The following is a 13410-nucleotide window of genomic DNA, read 5'->3' as shown; positions in this document are numbered from 1 at the left end:
ATGTGGTGGCTGTCACTTACCGTGGTTTACTCAAACACCGAAATGCCACGGTACCTGTTTTCCCATGAAATGATATGGGGAAAAAGTCAAGAATTCACTCACTACACCGTCATGAACCTACACGTCTGCTCCATCAACGAGCTAGTGCTCGCCTCCAGAGGAAAGGCAAACCCACCGCTAATGGCCCTTTCCACCTGCTCCCAAAAACCTATGAAGTGTTTTCAACATTTCTGTGGGTTCAAGGTCATTTTCACCTCACCAGTGGCTTCTAGAAATCCTTAGGTTAAGGAACACTGGTATATTTAGGATTTAAACAGGATAGGGGGCTTTTTGAAAGGACTGTCTCTGCAGAAGGGCAGATACTTGCCAAAAATTTAGCTTCTAGCCTCACCTCGGGGACTGTGGGCTAGAAAAAAAGGGATGCTGACCCCTCCCACCACCACCAAAACTGGACCCAGCCCAGACAGTGCAGCTTCTCCTGGTCAGGTGTGTTGGGTTTTACTCTGGTCACCGCTCCCCTGTGCGGTCTCAGATCTCTCTTTTCCCCAAAAGGTAAAAATGGAGCTCCTTTCCTCTTGTCCTTACAAGAGAATTCTCCTTATACTTAAAAAGAGGCACTATGTTTCATTAAAACATAGATGTGTCACAGGTGTGTCACCTTTCTGCCGAGATCTCTAAATTTTGTGCTCTATGGAAAACACAAGACCGACTGTCTTCATTTTCTCCCAGTTCACATGCCTCAGCATGGAGGTGAACCAGAACTCACCTGTAAAAAAGACTTTTTTTTTAAAAAAAAAGGTAAAATTCTGAGTATCATATAAATAAGCCCTGAGATGTAACGAACGGCATGTTGACTGTCTAATAAGACCTGTTTCACATCTGAAATTTACCAAGAAGACAGAACTTATGTGGGTTCCCACCACCGCAAAAAAGTGGTAACCAGGTGAGATGATCAGATGTGATTACAACCTCGAGTGTGGTAATCCCTTTACAATCGGTATTAAATCACACTAGGTACCTTTCGAAAAACCATATTGTATAATGTCAATATGTACAATTTGCCGATCATACCTCATTAAAGATGGAGGAGGAAAAAAAGAGATGAGGACATGGACACACACAGAGGGAAGACCACTGGTGACCCAGGGACGGTGCCTACAGTCTAGGAACCACATGAGGTGACCTGAAACCAGGACAGAGGCTCAGAATAGACCCTTTTCTTGGGAGCCAATGTGGGACCACGGCTCTGCAGACACCTTCATTCCAGAACTCCCAACTTCTAGAACCGCGGGAGAGTACCGTTGACCGAAGCCCATCAGTCGGGGAGCTGTAATGGCAGCCCCGGGGAAGGAACGCATTCCCCACCACACTGTCCACGCACACACTTTACCCTCCCTCCAAAGCACCTGCGGGCTTGTCCCCGCACGCTCTATCTGGCACACTGTGTTGTCTGATGGCGGGGAAAGGCAGACATTGGAAAATACCACTTCGGAGCTCAAGATGGCCGAACTGATTTCCACGTCTGTTTCTGAACAGCTGACCAGCCCTCGCCCTGTAAGACTCTGACAGATGAGAGCCCGTCTCTAAAGTGGGCAGTGGTGGCTCGGGAAGAGGAAGGTATGGGGCTTCCGCATTTATGGAGTTCAGGTCCTCCTTGTGCCTTTGCTCCTTGGTAGACAGGAAGAAAAGAGTCCAAAATGGAAACCATGTAATGCCCATTGGGATGGGACCCATAAGGGCCAGCGAAGATGTGGGGAACAGGGATCCCCCAGGCAAACTGGTGCAGCCACTGTGGAGAACAGTATGGCGGGCGCCTGCGAATTGAAACCCAGCATCGTCATACAATCCGTGACGCCTTCCAGTGTACACCCGAAGGAAACAAAGGCAAGAATGTTGAAGACATACTTGCCCACCCATGTTCAGACCAGCGTGACTCATCACGGTGGCCCAAAGGCAGGTGCCAACCAAGCGCCCATCAGTGGATGAATGGATCAAGAAGACGGGGTCCAGTCACACCACGGAATGTGATTCAGCCTCAAAAAGCCATGACACAGACCCCTGCTAACAACGTGGATGAACCTGGAGGACATGCTGCTGAGCGACCTCAGCCAGACTCAGAAAGACAAATATTGTACGATGTCATGTGTACGGGGTCCCCAGAGCAGGGAAATGCACAGACAGAAAGGAGATGGTGGTGCCAGGGGCTAGGGGAGGGGATAGGGAGTAAGTATTTCTTGGGGACAGAGCTTCACCAGGGAAGGGTGCAAAATTGTGCAGAGGGATGGCGGGAATGTTGCAGGATACCACAAATGCATCTGATTGCACTGAACTGTGTCCTTCAAAATGGGGAAGACGGTCAACTTTATCCTAAGTACAATCTGCAACGATCTTTATTAAAAAGTGCAGAGGCAGAAGAGGCCAGGCAGAGCAGGGTGTCCTCCAAGGAGGGAAGATGCAAAGACAAGTGTCTGATGAACAAAGTCAAGGGAAGGGAAGCAGGACCTCGGCAGAGGCAGGACAAAGGCTGGGTTTGGAGAGGGCGTAGGAATCTGTCACCCTAGAGAGACGGCTGTGTCCGGTTGGCACTCCCCTGCCACGGAGAATGTTGCGAGGGTTCTCCACTTAGTGACTGAGACCTTGAGCTCGAGGGCAGACATGCGCCCTTTATGCCAATGTATGGGGTAGGTCCTTCATGCTGGACTCCCAGGCTGGTGGCACGCCCAAGGCTGCCTGAAGCTAGCTGGAAATCGAGCTCTGGGCTCATGTTAAGAGCAGGTTGAGGTGGCCGCAGGTTATTATATATGCATCAGGTACAGCGTCTCCCCTTGCATCTGGAAAGGTGCGTTTCTTTCTGGCTCCGTCCTAGCATAAGAGGCACCGGGGGAAGGCTTGTGGAACCTTCTAGCTTCTGAGCTTCCCTACATAGCCCAAGACTTGTCCAGAGGAAGGCCCTCCTGCAAACGGCCCCGGTGCATCATGGGTGTACACAGAGGCATAAACATCTAGAGAGCTTCGGACGGCGGTCAACATGGAAAGATAAGACAAAGAGCCCTGTTGTTATTCAGAGGCCGCGGGTCCAGGCTGTGAATTATCCATGTCCCCAGTCTAGAGAGCAGGCAAGGTTACACCTGATGTTCTCAGTGCTCACTGTTATCAGTTCCACCGTGGCAGGGGTGGGAGACTGTGTTAACGAAAGAAAGAGCGGATTCTCTGCAAGGTATGTGTGTCGAACTGCTCGTGTGTTCTTAACTTTTTATCGGTCTGCCAGGGCATCTATACAGGGGCAAACCCTGTTCCCCCAAAAGTCCTCAATGCCACAGCCTGTGAATGTGATCTTATTTGGAAATAGGGTCTTGCAGATGTAATCAAGTTAAGATGAAGTCACATTGGACCATGATGAACTAACTCAGTAAGTGGTGTGCTTGTGAGAAGAGGGAGAGACAGAGAGATCTCTCTGAGATCCCTACCCCACAGTGAGCGGGCAGTCATCTAAAAACCAGCAAGAGTCCTCACCAGCAACCAAGCTGCCCAGCACCCTGAGCTTGGACTGCCAGCCTCCAGAACTGTGACAAATCAATTTCCTATAAGGTAGTCAATCCTTTCAGATTAGGACCCCACTCTCTTGACCTCGTTTAACCGTAATTACCTCCTAAAAGCCCTATCTCCAAATACAGTGGCCTTGGGAGGGTTAAAGGTTTCATACATGAATTCTGGAGGGACATCATTCAGTCCATAGCAATGATGGTGATAGTGATGGTAGTGATGATGGTGTAGGTGGTGATGATGGTGGTGGTGGTGATGATGATGGTTTAGGCGGTGATGGTGGTGGTGGAGATAATCATGGTATAGGCAGTGATGGCAGTGGTGATGGGGATGATGGTGGTGGTAAAGGTGGTGACGAAGGTGATACTAATCATGGGGATGATACAGTTAGAAGCACCTTATGTCTACTCAATGCTTAGTATGTGCCAGGGAGCTGCTGGAAGGATTTCTTTCCAATTAGCGGATCCACCCATTCTTAGCAACAATCCTACAAAGTGGGAACAATGCACACCTCCCAGATGAGCAAAGCAAGGCATACAGAGGTGCGAGACACCTGGGTGGCTCAGTGGTTAAGCAACTGCTTTTGGCTCCGGTCATAATCCCTGCATCAGGCTCCTGGCTCAGCAGGGAGTCTGCTTCTCTCTCTGCCTGTCTCTCCCCCCACGTGTACTCTCTCTGTGTGTCTCTCTCTGACAAACAAATAATATTTAAAAAAAAAAAAAAGACAAACAGAGGCAGTTATATGCCTGACCTGAGTAGCCCAACAGTATCGCGGCCCTAGTGCAGCAAGTATCCCCACAGCTCCCCTCTTCATTCTTCATCCCTGCTCTGATGTGATGCTCCCATTACATCAGAAAGAAATCGGAGCTGGCAGTCACAAGGTACCATCACCCGGCAGTTGTGGGAATGTGGGCAAGTCATCTTCCCCTCAGCGCTTCTGTTTTCTCATCCATACGATGAAGACGTGGGGTGGATAAGCTCTAAAATAGTGTGTATGTGTGTATGTGCATGCACGCTCGTATGAGAGAAGCAGACAGTCTGACCAATTCTGAGCATGTCCCACCCCTGCTGCGTCTACGTAGCATCTGGGAGTAAACTGGTGGTTTCTGACACCGGTGCGAGGGGAGGCAGGAACACCATGAGGCAGCACGAGCAGAAAGGCAGGGCTCAGGACAGTATGGGGACATGGCCCTGGATCCATCTATCCTGCCTTCAGGCTCTACACTTTGACAACACAAGGTAGCTCATATATGTGAACTCACACACTACATGGCCTTTTGTGTCCAGCTTATTTCACTTGTGGTAACTGCTTTCCAGGTTCACGGATCTTGTGGCTTTGTTACTTTTCGTGCCTGCATAACCATCCGTGGGATGAATATACCTTCTGGTTGGTTTTAACCAGCTCACACAACAAACGGTCTAGTTTGGGGGTTGCAGTCCAAACTGTGTCTGGAAATGGCCAGATGGTGAATATATTGAGCAGATGATATATTTTTACTGCACAGAGACTATAACGGTATTAAGAGGTATGCACTGGGACACCTGGGTGGCTCGGTCCATTGGGCATCTGCCTTTGGCTCAGGTCATGATCCCAGGGTCCTGGGAACAAGTCCCGAATCGGGCTCCCTGCTCAGCCAGGAGTGAGCTCCTCTCTCTCCCTCTGCTGCTCCCCCTGCTTTTGTGCTTTCTCTCCCTCTCTCCCTCTAACATATAAATAAATAAAATCTTTAATAAATAAATAAATATAAAAGGCATACACTGCTGTCTACAGGAGCCAAACCATGTCAAGAGCCCAGATGTCCATCAACAGATGAATAAAGAAGATGTGGTGAGTGTGTATGTGTGTGTATTTATATATGCATATGTGTGTATATATATATATATATAATATGTATATATTATACATATATAACCATACACACACACCTACACACAATGGAATTATTACTCAGCCATCAGAAAGAATGAAATCTCACCATTTGCAACAACGTGGATGGAACTAGAGGGTATTGTGCTGATCGAAATAAGTCAATCAGAAAAAGATGATTATCATATGGTTTTACTCATAGGTGGAATTTAAGAAACAAAACAGATGAACGCAGAGGAAGGAAGGAAAAATAAAGTAAGGCCAAATCAGAGAGGGAGACAAACCATGAAGAGACTCTAGGGCACAAACCGAGAGGGTTGCTGGAGGGAAGGGGGTGGGGGGAGGGGCTGTATCTGGGGAACAGGCATGAAGGAAGGCACGTGATGTGATGAGCCCTGGGTGTTAGATGCGACTGATGAATCGCTAAACTCGACATCTGAAACTAATAATACACTCTATGCTAACTAATTTAATTTAAATAAAGTAATTTTTTTTAAATGGCATGGTCTGCCAAGGGATGCTGTCTTGTTCTATTTACTCCCAAGCCCCTCATTTACTTTACAAATAAAGTATTATTGGCACACAGCCACATTCATCTGTTTACATATTATCTCTAGCCATCTGTCTCGGCAGAGCTCACAGAACCCTGCTCCTGCAGCATGAGGACTGCTGTAGACAAGACGTAAACAAACTGTGTGAGTGTGTGCTAATAAAACTTTATTTACAAAACACAAGTGGTGGGCCAGATCCCATGACCTGTTCTTTGCTGAGCCCTGGGGCAGAGGAATGAATGAGGGGGAGAGAAAGGGTTGGATTTCAAAGCCTGGCTCTCATCTAACACTCAATCTTTTATAGGTTTGGTTTTTGTTTTCATGAAACAAAGTCCCTCACCAGTTCCACGACTTAACTTGGGCTCGGTTCTCTGGCTGGTTTCCTAACAAAGGGATTAAAACATCGGAACCCACATCTTGGGTTGGAACATTTCAACTGCAGGGGTGCATACCAAGGTCAGCTATGTGCAGTACTGTAAGGACTTGCTTCTGTGATAAATGTCGTGGGTAGGGAGGGTTTCCAGGTAAGCAAAGAGGTACAAGAATAATTCATAAAAACTAAGTAAAAACCCATGGCCTTAAATACAACTGCTGAAGTCTGGACTCATCGTTTGCTTTTCTCTTGAAAATTTAAAAAAATAAGAAATGTGGTTTTTAATTCTGTCCCCCAGGAATTCTTAGAAGCAATGAAACCCCCACAGTGAGGAGCACCTCTTGTGGGGTCTTTAAATACTATTTCCCACCAACAGTGCCCAGAGTTCCTTAAAGAAGTGGTGTCTCCAGGACAGAGGAGATGCACATACAGCAACCCGGGGCTTCCTCTAGTCAATGAAAGCGAGTAAGTTGTCAAAGCCAATGGGATGCTGGCAAAAGGGTCCAGGGGCTCCTGTTGTTGCCTTTTTAATCAAAGCAAAATTCGCAGAACATAAAATGTGCCATTTTATTAACTTTTTGAAGTTTGTTTTTTTTTTTTTTTTTTTACTAATCTCTACAACCAATGTGGGCTCGGACTCATGATTCCTGAGACCAAGAGCCGTGACTGATTGGAAGAGTACTCTTCTAAGTCAGCCAGGCACCCCCAAAATTTGCCATTTTAAAGCAAGCCATTTGGGGGCATTTGGTGCATTCAGAATGTTGCACAACCACAACCTGTCTAGATCGTTCAAAAACCTTTTCATTGACCCAAAAGGAGAGTCAGCCATTATGGGGTCACTCCCTATTAAGAGGAGGGCAATTTAAACATGGAGGGGAAAAAAAAAATTACTTTGAATTAAAAACTCATGCGATTGTGTGTTTTCTGAGTGGTAACAGTATTTTTAAAAAAATGCAATCGCCCCATTTGAGGTCACTAAGGGCCAAGGTCATTACTCCGGAAACCCTTAAATAAGCTGAATGAATGCAGGACAGCCTCCCTGCTCTCATGAAGGGCAGTGTTGGAAGGTCACCCAGTGAGTGATGAGGGGAAGGGGCTCTTTATAGACAACTTCCACCTGAGAAATGCAAAAGGACTAGCCAAGAGACAGCATCAGCATTTTGTCATTTCTTTCAGAATGGGGGCACAAGCAGTGCCCCTGGTGGAACCTAAGATAAGACCACAGATCACCCGGTGATGCTGACAGAGTGGACAGTGGGAAGGGAGGGTGGGCAGGGAACAACCCTTGGACCCACATACAAAAGGACAAGCACCTACTATATGCTTCTTGCTATCAGGCAAAAGGAACAACAAGAAACCCATCACCGTCTGTTTCTCAAAAGCCAAAAAGAAAGGAAGGAACAGAAGGAAGGATCCAATGAGTTTGAATTTAATCTAGTTCAAAGATCTAACCACTAGCTCACAAGAAACACCGAGGACAGAGGAACAAGGCAAAGCACACCATGAAGAAGCAACCCACCCAATCTAGATCACGGGGCTTCCTATGGGGCTCAACTCCAGTTATTTCACAAATAAATGGCATTGGTCCAGTGGGAAAGCTGAAATGGTAGTTAATGGATTTAATGGAGCTTGGAGACAAACCGGCCAAATGCAACGTAGACACCTTGCTTAAATCTTTGTTTATGGGGAAAAAAAAGACACTTTTGAGATTTGGGGGAAATCTGAGTATTGACTGGATGTTAGATGATCTTAAGGAATTTTTTTCTCATATTCTGTAAGATGCAATCATGGCACTGATGTTATTATTACTTCTTTAAATCATTATCCATGAGAGCACGGTGGGCACTTGCTTTAAAGTAATACCAAGGATGGAAATTTGGGAGACATAAAGAGTCAGGTAAGGTGCCAGAGCTTTGATGTCTACTGAATCTGGGTGATGAGCACACAGGATTTCAGGTAAACTATCCTCTGCTTTTGTGGATGTTTGAGAACATTAAGTAACAGTCGTCAAAGATGGGGTGCAATGTTGTTTATCCCTGGCGAGAGGCCAGGTATGAGAATCTAAAGGATAGCATTCAATGTCTCATTTAAATTAAAAAAAAAAAAAACAACAGAATAACTAAATTAAATGTATTGCTGCTTTTGTTTTAATCATTTTAGAAAATGAAAAATAACCCCAGTGTGTCCCTTACTCTGTTATGCAGGCTAGGTGCACAATAGCACGTGTGTGTGCCAAATACTTCTGTACAAGAAAAGAAGCAGTCACTGTAATTAAACAAGAGTTCCACAAGATTATGTTGGATGAGGAAAAATCCATCCGTTATCCAGAACCTAGGGAAAACATGACATTTGGAGTTACCATGAGGAAATGAGTATGATTGGTAGAGGGAAGAATACAGAATTTTAAGGTGTTTAACCACATTGTGTGCCCTGCTGTTTAAAAAAAAATGTGCTTTTCTCAATTATGTCAATTATGTGTTCAAAAATATTACTGGAGATGAAGCTCTGTTTGGTTCCATATGTTTTCTGGGGACGTTTTCTTTCCATGTTTATGGAAATGTCATGTCAGTTGTTGGAATCCTGAACTGGACAGGAGGCCGGGCATACGTACCCACGGGCATCACGTCACCTGCACTGGCCCAGAACGGAGAGACCTCATCAAGCAAACCAAGAAAAATACACAAAAAGAAAGAGGGAATTGTTTTTGCAACTGACAAAACGGTGAAAAAATGAAGTTCTTTCTAAAAGTAATAGGTCAAAAATTAAAACAAAAAATTTTTAAAAAGCAAGATATCAACATGCTAATGGGGCCTCTTTTCCAAAGTTTAACATCTTTTTTTTTTTTTTTTTTAAAGATTCCACATATTTATTTGAGAGACACAGAGAGAGTACAAGCAAGGGCAGAAGCAGAAGGAGAAGCAGACTCCTCACTGAACAGGGAGCCCAATGCAGAACTTGATTCCGGGACCCTGGGTTTATGACCTGAGCAGACATTTCACCGACTGAGCCACCCAGATGTCCCAAAGTTCAACGTCTTAAGTTCATTAATTGTTTGATGCTTTGTACAAACTCACCATCATGCACTGCATCTTAAATCCACATACCAGATTTACTGCAGAGGAACACAGATCCCCAAACTTATCCTCATGTGAATTTGTGAAATATTTTACATCTGGTGGGTTTGAATCAGACTTTCAAACTGAAAGGACTTAAAAAAAAAAAAAAAAAGACGTACCATATTCCATGTGCTGCCAATAGGGGGCAGCCTCGACATTATAAACCCATTATTCTGTGTTAATAAGGTCTTCCTTCCTAAGGTCATGGAAAACCACTTCATTTTTACGTGCTTTATTCTTAGAAAGGGTAATAGATGACATCCTATAGGTCAAAACCAGACTGAATTTAACTGCCTCACAAAGCATCCCTAGGACGGCCGCTTTCTTAAAAACCATCAGAGACATGAGTCACTTTGTGTAAAACTGCTCACCCACACAATCAAGTTTCTCATTAATGCAGACGTTTCCATAATACGAGAAATGCAATTATCACCTTGGCCAAGCGCATGTCATCAAAAAAACAAATTTATTTTTTTTAGTTTTTATTTTTAAGTAATCCCCATACCCAGTGTGGGGCTCGAACTCATGTTCCTGAGACCAAGCCCTAAGCTGAGATCAACAGTTGGATGCTTGGAGCGCCTAGGTGGCCTAGTGGGTTAAGTGTCTGGTTTCAGCTCAGGTCAAGATCTCAGGGTCCTGGGATGGAGACCCCATCGGGCTCCCAGCTCAGTGGTGAACCTGCTTTTCCCTCTCCCTCTGCCCTGGCTTCTGTTCCCTCTCTCGCTGTGCCTGTCAAATAAATAAAATCTTAAAAAAAAATAAAAATAAAAAGAGTTGGTTGCTTAGCCCATGAGTCACCCGGGAATCTGCACTTAATTTAAAATTACATTTAAAACCCAATACTTGTTGCAGTTACGGAGAAAGCTTCCGGTATTTTCGGAGAGCCTGGGCATGTGAGTCTTGTTTTTCCGGCTGTAGATATTATGGACATGCAAATAAGATGAAGTATTTCTGATGAAATTATTGGACCCTAATAGGGATGCACCATACAGATAAAATGCACAAGGGATTTCAAGCACTTAGCAACAGAAATTCATGTAAATCCTCTCAATTTTCGTAGGAATTATATGCGGAAATACTTGTATCGTACCTATGCTGAATGAGGTAGGCTATGTTATTAAATGTCTCCTTTCGTTTCTCAAGATCTTATTTTGAGGTCAGCTGTATGCCCAACGTGGGACTCAAACTCCCAACCCCGTGATGAAGACGTGCACACTCTACCGACTGAGCCCCCCACGTGCCCTGACATATTTACTTTTTTTTTTAAAGATTTTATTTATTTATTTGACAGAGAGAAATTACAAGTACACAGAGAGGCAGGCAGAGAGAGAGGGAAGCAGGCTCCCTGCTGAGCAGAGAGCCCGATGCGGGACTCGATCCCAGGACCCTGAGATCATGACCTGAGCTGAAGGCAGCGGCTTAACCCATTGAGCCACCCAGACTCCCCAGGAAGAAGTTTTTATAAAGCATAAAGCATGGGGCACCTGGGTGGCTTAGTTGGTTAAGCACCTGCCATTGGCTCAAGTCCCCATCCATGGGTCCTGGGATTAAGCCCTGATTTGGACTCTCTACTCAGCGAAGAATCTGTTTCCCTCTCTCAATCTTCCCCTTCCTCTCCTGCTCTCTGTCTTCCTCTCTGCCTTGCTCTCTGCCTCTAACAAAAAAAAAAAAACAAAAAAAAAACCCCCAAAAAAAAACTTTAAAAATACATAAATAAATAAATAAGACATGAGGATTCAGAAGGGGCAAGCAGACAGCAGGACAAAATGTTGGAAGCTATCCCAGGAGCTGGATCCCCAAAAATGGAACAATCCAACCCAAGTGCTGGAAGGGGTCTTCTGCTGAGAGTGGAAATGGGTTAGGAGGAGAGGGGAGAGAGCTCCTTGATGCAGTGTAAGCAGGTATTTAATTCTGATAAAAAGAGGAAGTCATCTGAGCGACAGCACCACACACCCGCCAACGGCGATGATCAAAAAGGCAAGACAAGACTGGTGACGGCGAGGACGTGGAGAAAAAGGGAACACTCGTGACGTTGGCGGGAATGCCAACTGGGGCAGTCAAAAATGCAGGCCACGGCTTGGAGGGTCCTCAAGAGGCTGAAAAGGGAAGGACCCTACGACCAGCAACGGCACAAGTGGGTACTGACGTGAAGAAAATGCAAACAGTATCATAAAGACATCTGGCCCCCCCGTGCTCACCACAGTGTTACCGACAGCAGCCAGGCCCTGGCAGAAACCCACGTGTCCACTGACACATGAGCGGAGAAAGGAAACGAGGTCTACACGGACCAAGGGCTATTATTTGTGCTTGGAAAAGGACATCCCACCATTTGCAACCATGTGGAAGGACCACCATGCCATTATGCTGAGGTAGATAAGTTGGGCGTCCAACACAAGTGAACGTCCCCATGGAACCCCAACACAAGAGGGAATGGAGGAAAAATGGCGGCTTACTTGTCAACCAGCTTCTTGGCGAAGCCGAAGTCGGTGAGCTTGATGTGCCCCTCGCGGTCCAGCAGGATGTTCTCGGGCTTCAGGTCCCTGTAGACGATCTCCCGGGAGTGCAGGTACTCGATGGCACAGACGATCTCCGCGGAGTAGAAGAGCCCCGTGCTGCTGGAGAAGCGGCCTCGGTTGCGCAGGTAGCTGAAGAGCTCACCCCCGGGCACGAACTCCATGAGCATGTAGAGGAAGCGGTCGTCGTGGCACGTCCAGAACCTGCGGGGGAACAGCAGCAGCATGGGAGTGAGCCCCACAGGCATTAATGATGTCCTCCACACGGGCCAGGGTGTCCACGCTGAGCTCTGGACGCTAAAGTATGCAAGCAAGCGGATGTTAAAATCTGCTAGAGATAGAGGTTAATAGACAGCAGCAAGAAAACCAAGAGGGCTCCTGGGGGACTCGGTTGGTGAAGGGTCTGCCTTGGGCTCAGGCCATGATCTCAGCGTCCTGGGATGGAGCCTGCTTCTCCCTTGGCCCCTCCCATGGGCTTGGGTTTGCACTCTCTCTCAAATAAAGAAAATCTTAAAAAAAAAAAAATCTCAGCCCATAGGCTGAATCGTTCACCCCAAGATGATGCGTGGAAGCCCTACTCTGTAGGACTTCAGAATGGGAACATACAAGGGGATAAGGTCTTTGAAGAGGGGACGGAGGTAAAATGAGGTCAGCAGGGTGGGCTCTGATGCCACAGGACTGGGGTCCTTATAAAAAGAGGAGATGGACAGACATGCACAGATAGATGACCCTGTGAAGACACAAGGCGAACACAGGGTCTACATGCCTCGAAGGAAAGTCTCAGGAGGAACCAGCCCTCGGACGCACCTGGAACGCAGACTCCCAGCCTCCAAGACTACAGGAGATAAATGTGTGTTGTTCAAGCCCCTCAGTCTGTGGGATTTGTTCGGTAGCAAGAAAATTCATGCACACCTTAGGGAATCACCCCTGGTTCGGCAACCCAACCCTGTCATCGAGACTGGAAATATCCAGTATATGAACAGACCGCCACCCAAACACCGGCCTGGGTAATGTCCCAGAGAGTCAGGAGAGGCGATTTGCCCTTGCAAAGACACTCAGAGCTCTGTTACAGTCAGGAGAAGCGGTGGGGGGGGGGGGGGGGGGTGGGGGGGCGGGGGGGGGGGGGGGGGGGGCAGTGTGACAGAGACACCAGGTCCTGTCTGCTTTTGAGAAGTCTTGGCCAAAGGAAACAGTAAAAAACACATTGCAGGAAGGCCAGCGGTGATGGAGGAGGAATACTTTCTCATACAGGAGAGCTGGGGAGAAGAGAAACGAGGTCTGCTACTACGCTCTGTGTTATGGAGAGGACGTAGGTGTCCCCCAGTAAAAGCCGCCCCATGGGATGGGGGACGCACAGGACGCTAACCATGGCCATGCTAGTGTGTCTATACTGTAAGGCTCCTGCTGGTGTCTTCTGGGATCAGGACATTAGGGTTCTTCCCTGCAG

The 13410-nt window shown here is 46.7% G+C and overlaps 1 protein-coding gene across 1 annotated transcript in view; it reads right to left on the bottom strand.

Moving 5' to 3' along the window:
* The window catches only part of PRKX (protein kinase cAMP-dependent X-linked catalytic subunit), a 79201-nt gene that overhangs the window by 21178 nt on the left and 44613 nt on the right, over positions 1-13410 (bottom strand). Inside the window, exon 5 of the mRNA XM_059385310.1 lies at positions 11904-12167. Coding sequence (XP_059241293.1) covers positions 11904-12167 — 264 coding nt within the window. The remainder of the gene's footprint in view (positions 1-11903; positions 12168-13410) is intronic.

Source organism: Mustela nigripes, chromosome X (assembly GCF_022355385.1).
Source record: "Mustela nigripes isolate SB6536 chromosome X, MUSNIG.SB6536, whole genome shotgun sequence".
In the NCBI taxonomy this organism is placed as follows: domain Eukaryota; kingdom Metazoa; phylum Chordata; class Mammalia; order Carnivora; family Mustelidae; genus Mustela; species Mustela nigripes.
The sequence above is the reverse complement of the archived record's forward strand: the minus strand, read 5'-3'. Positions and strand labels throughout refer to the sequence as shown.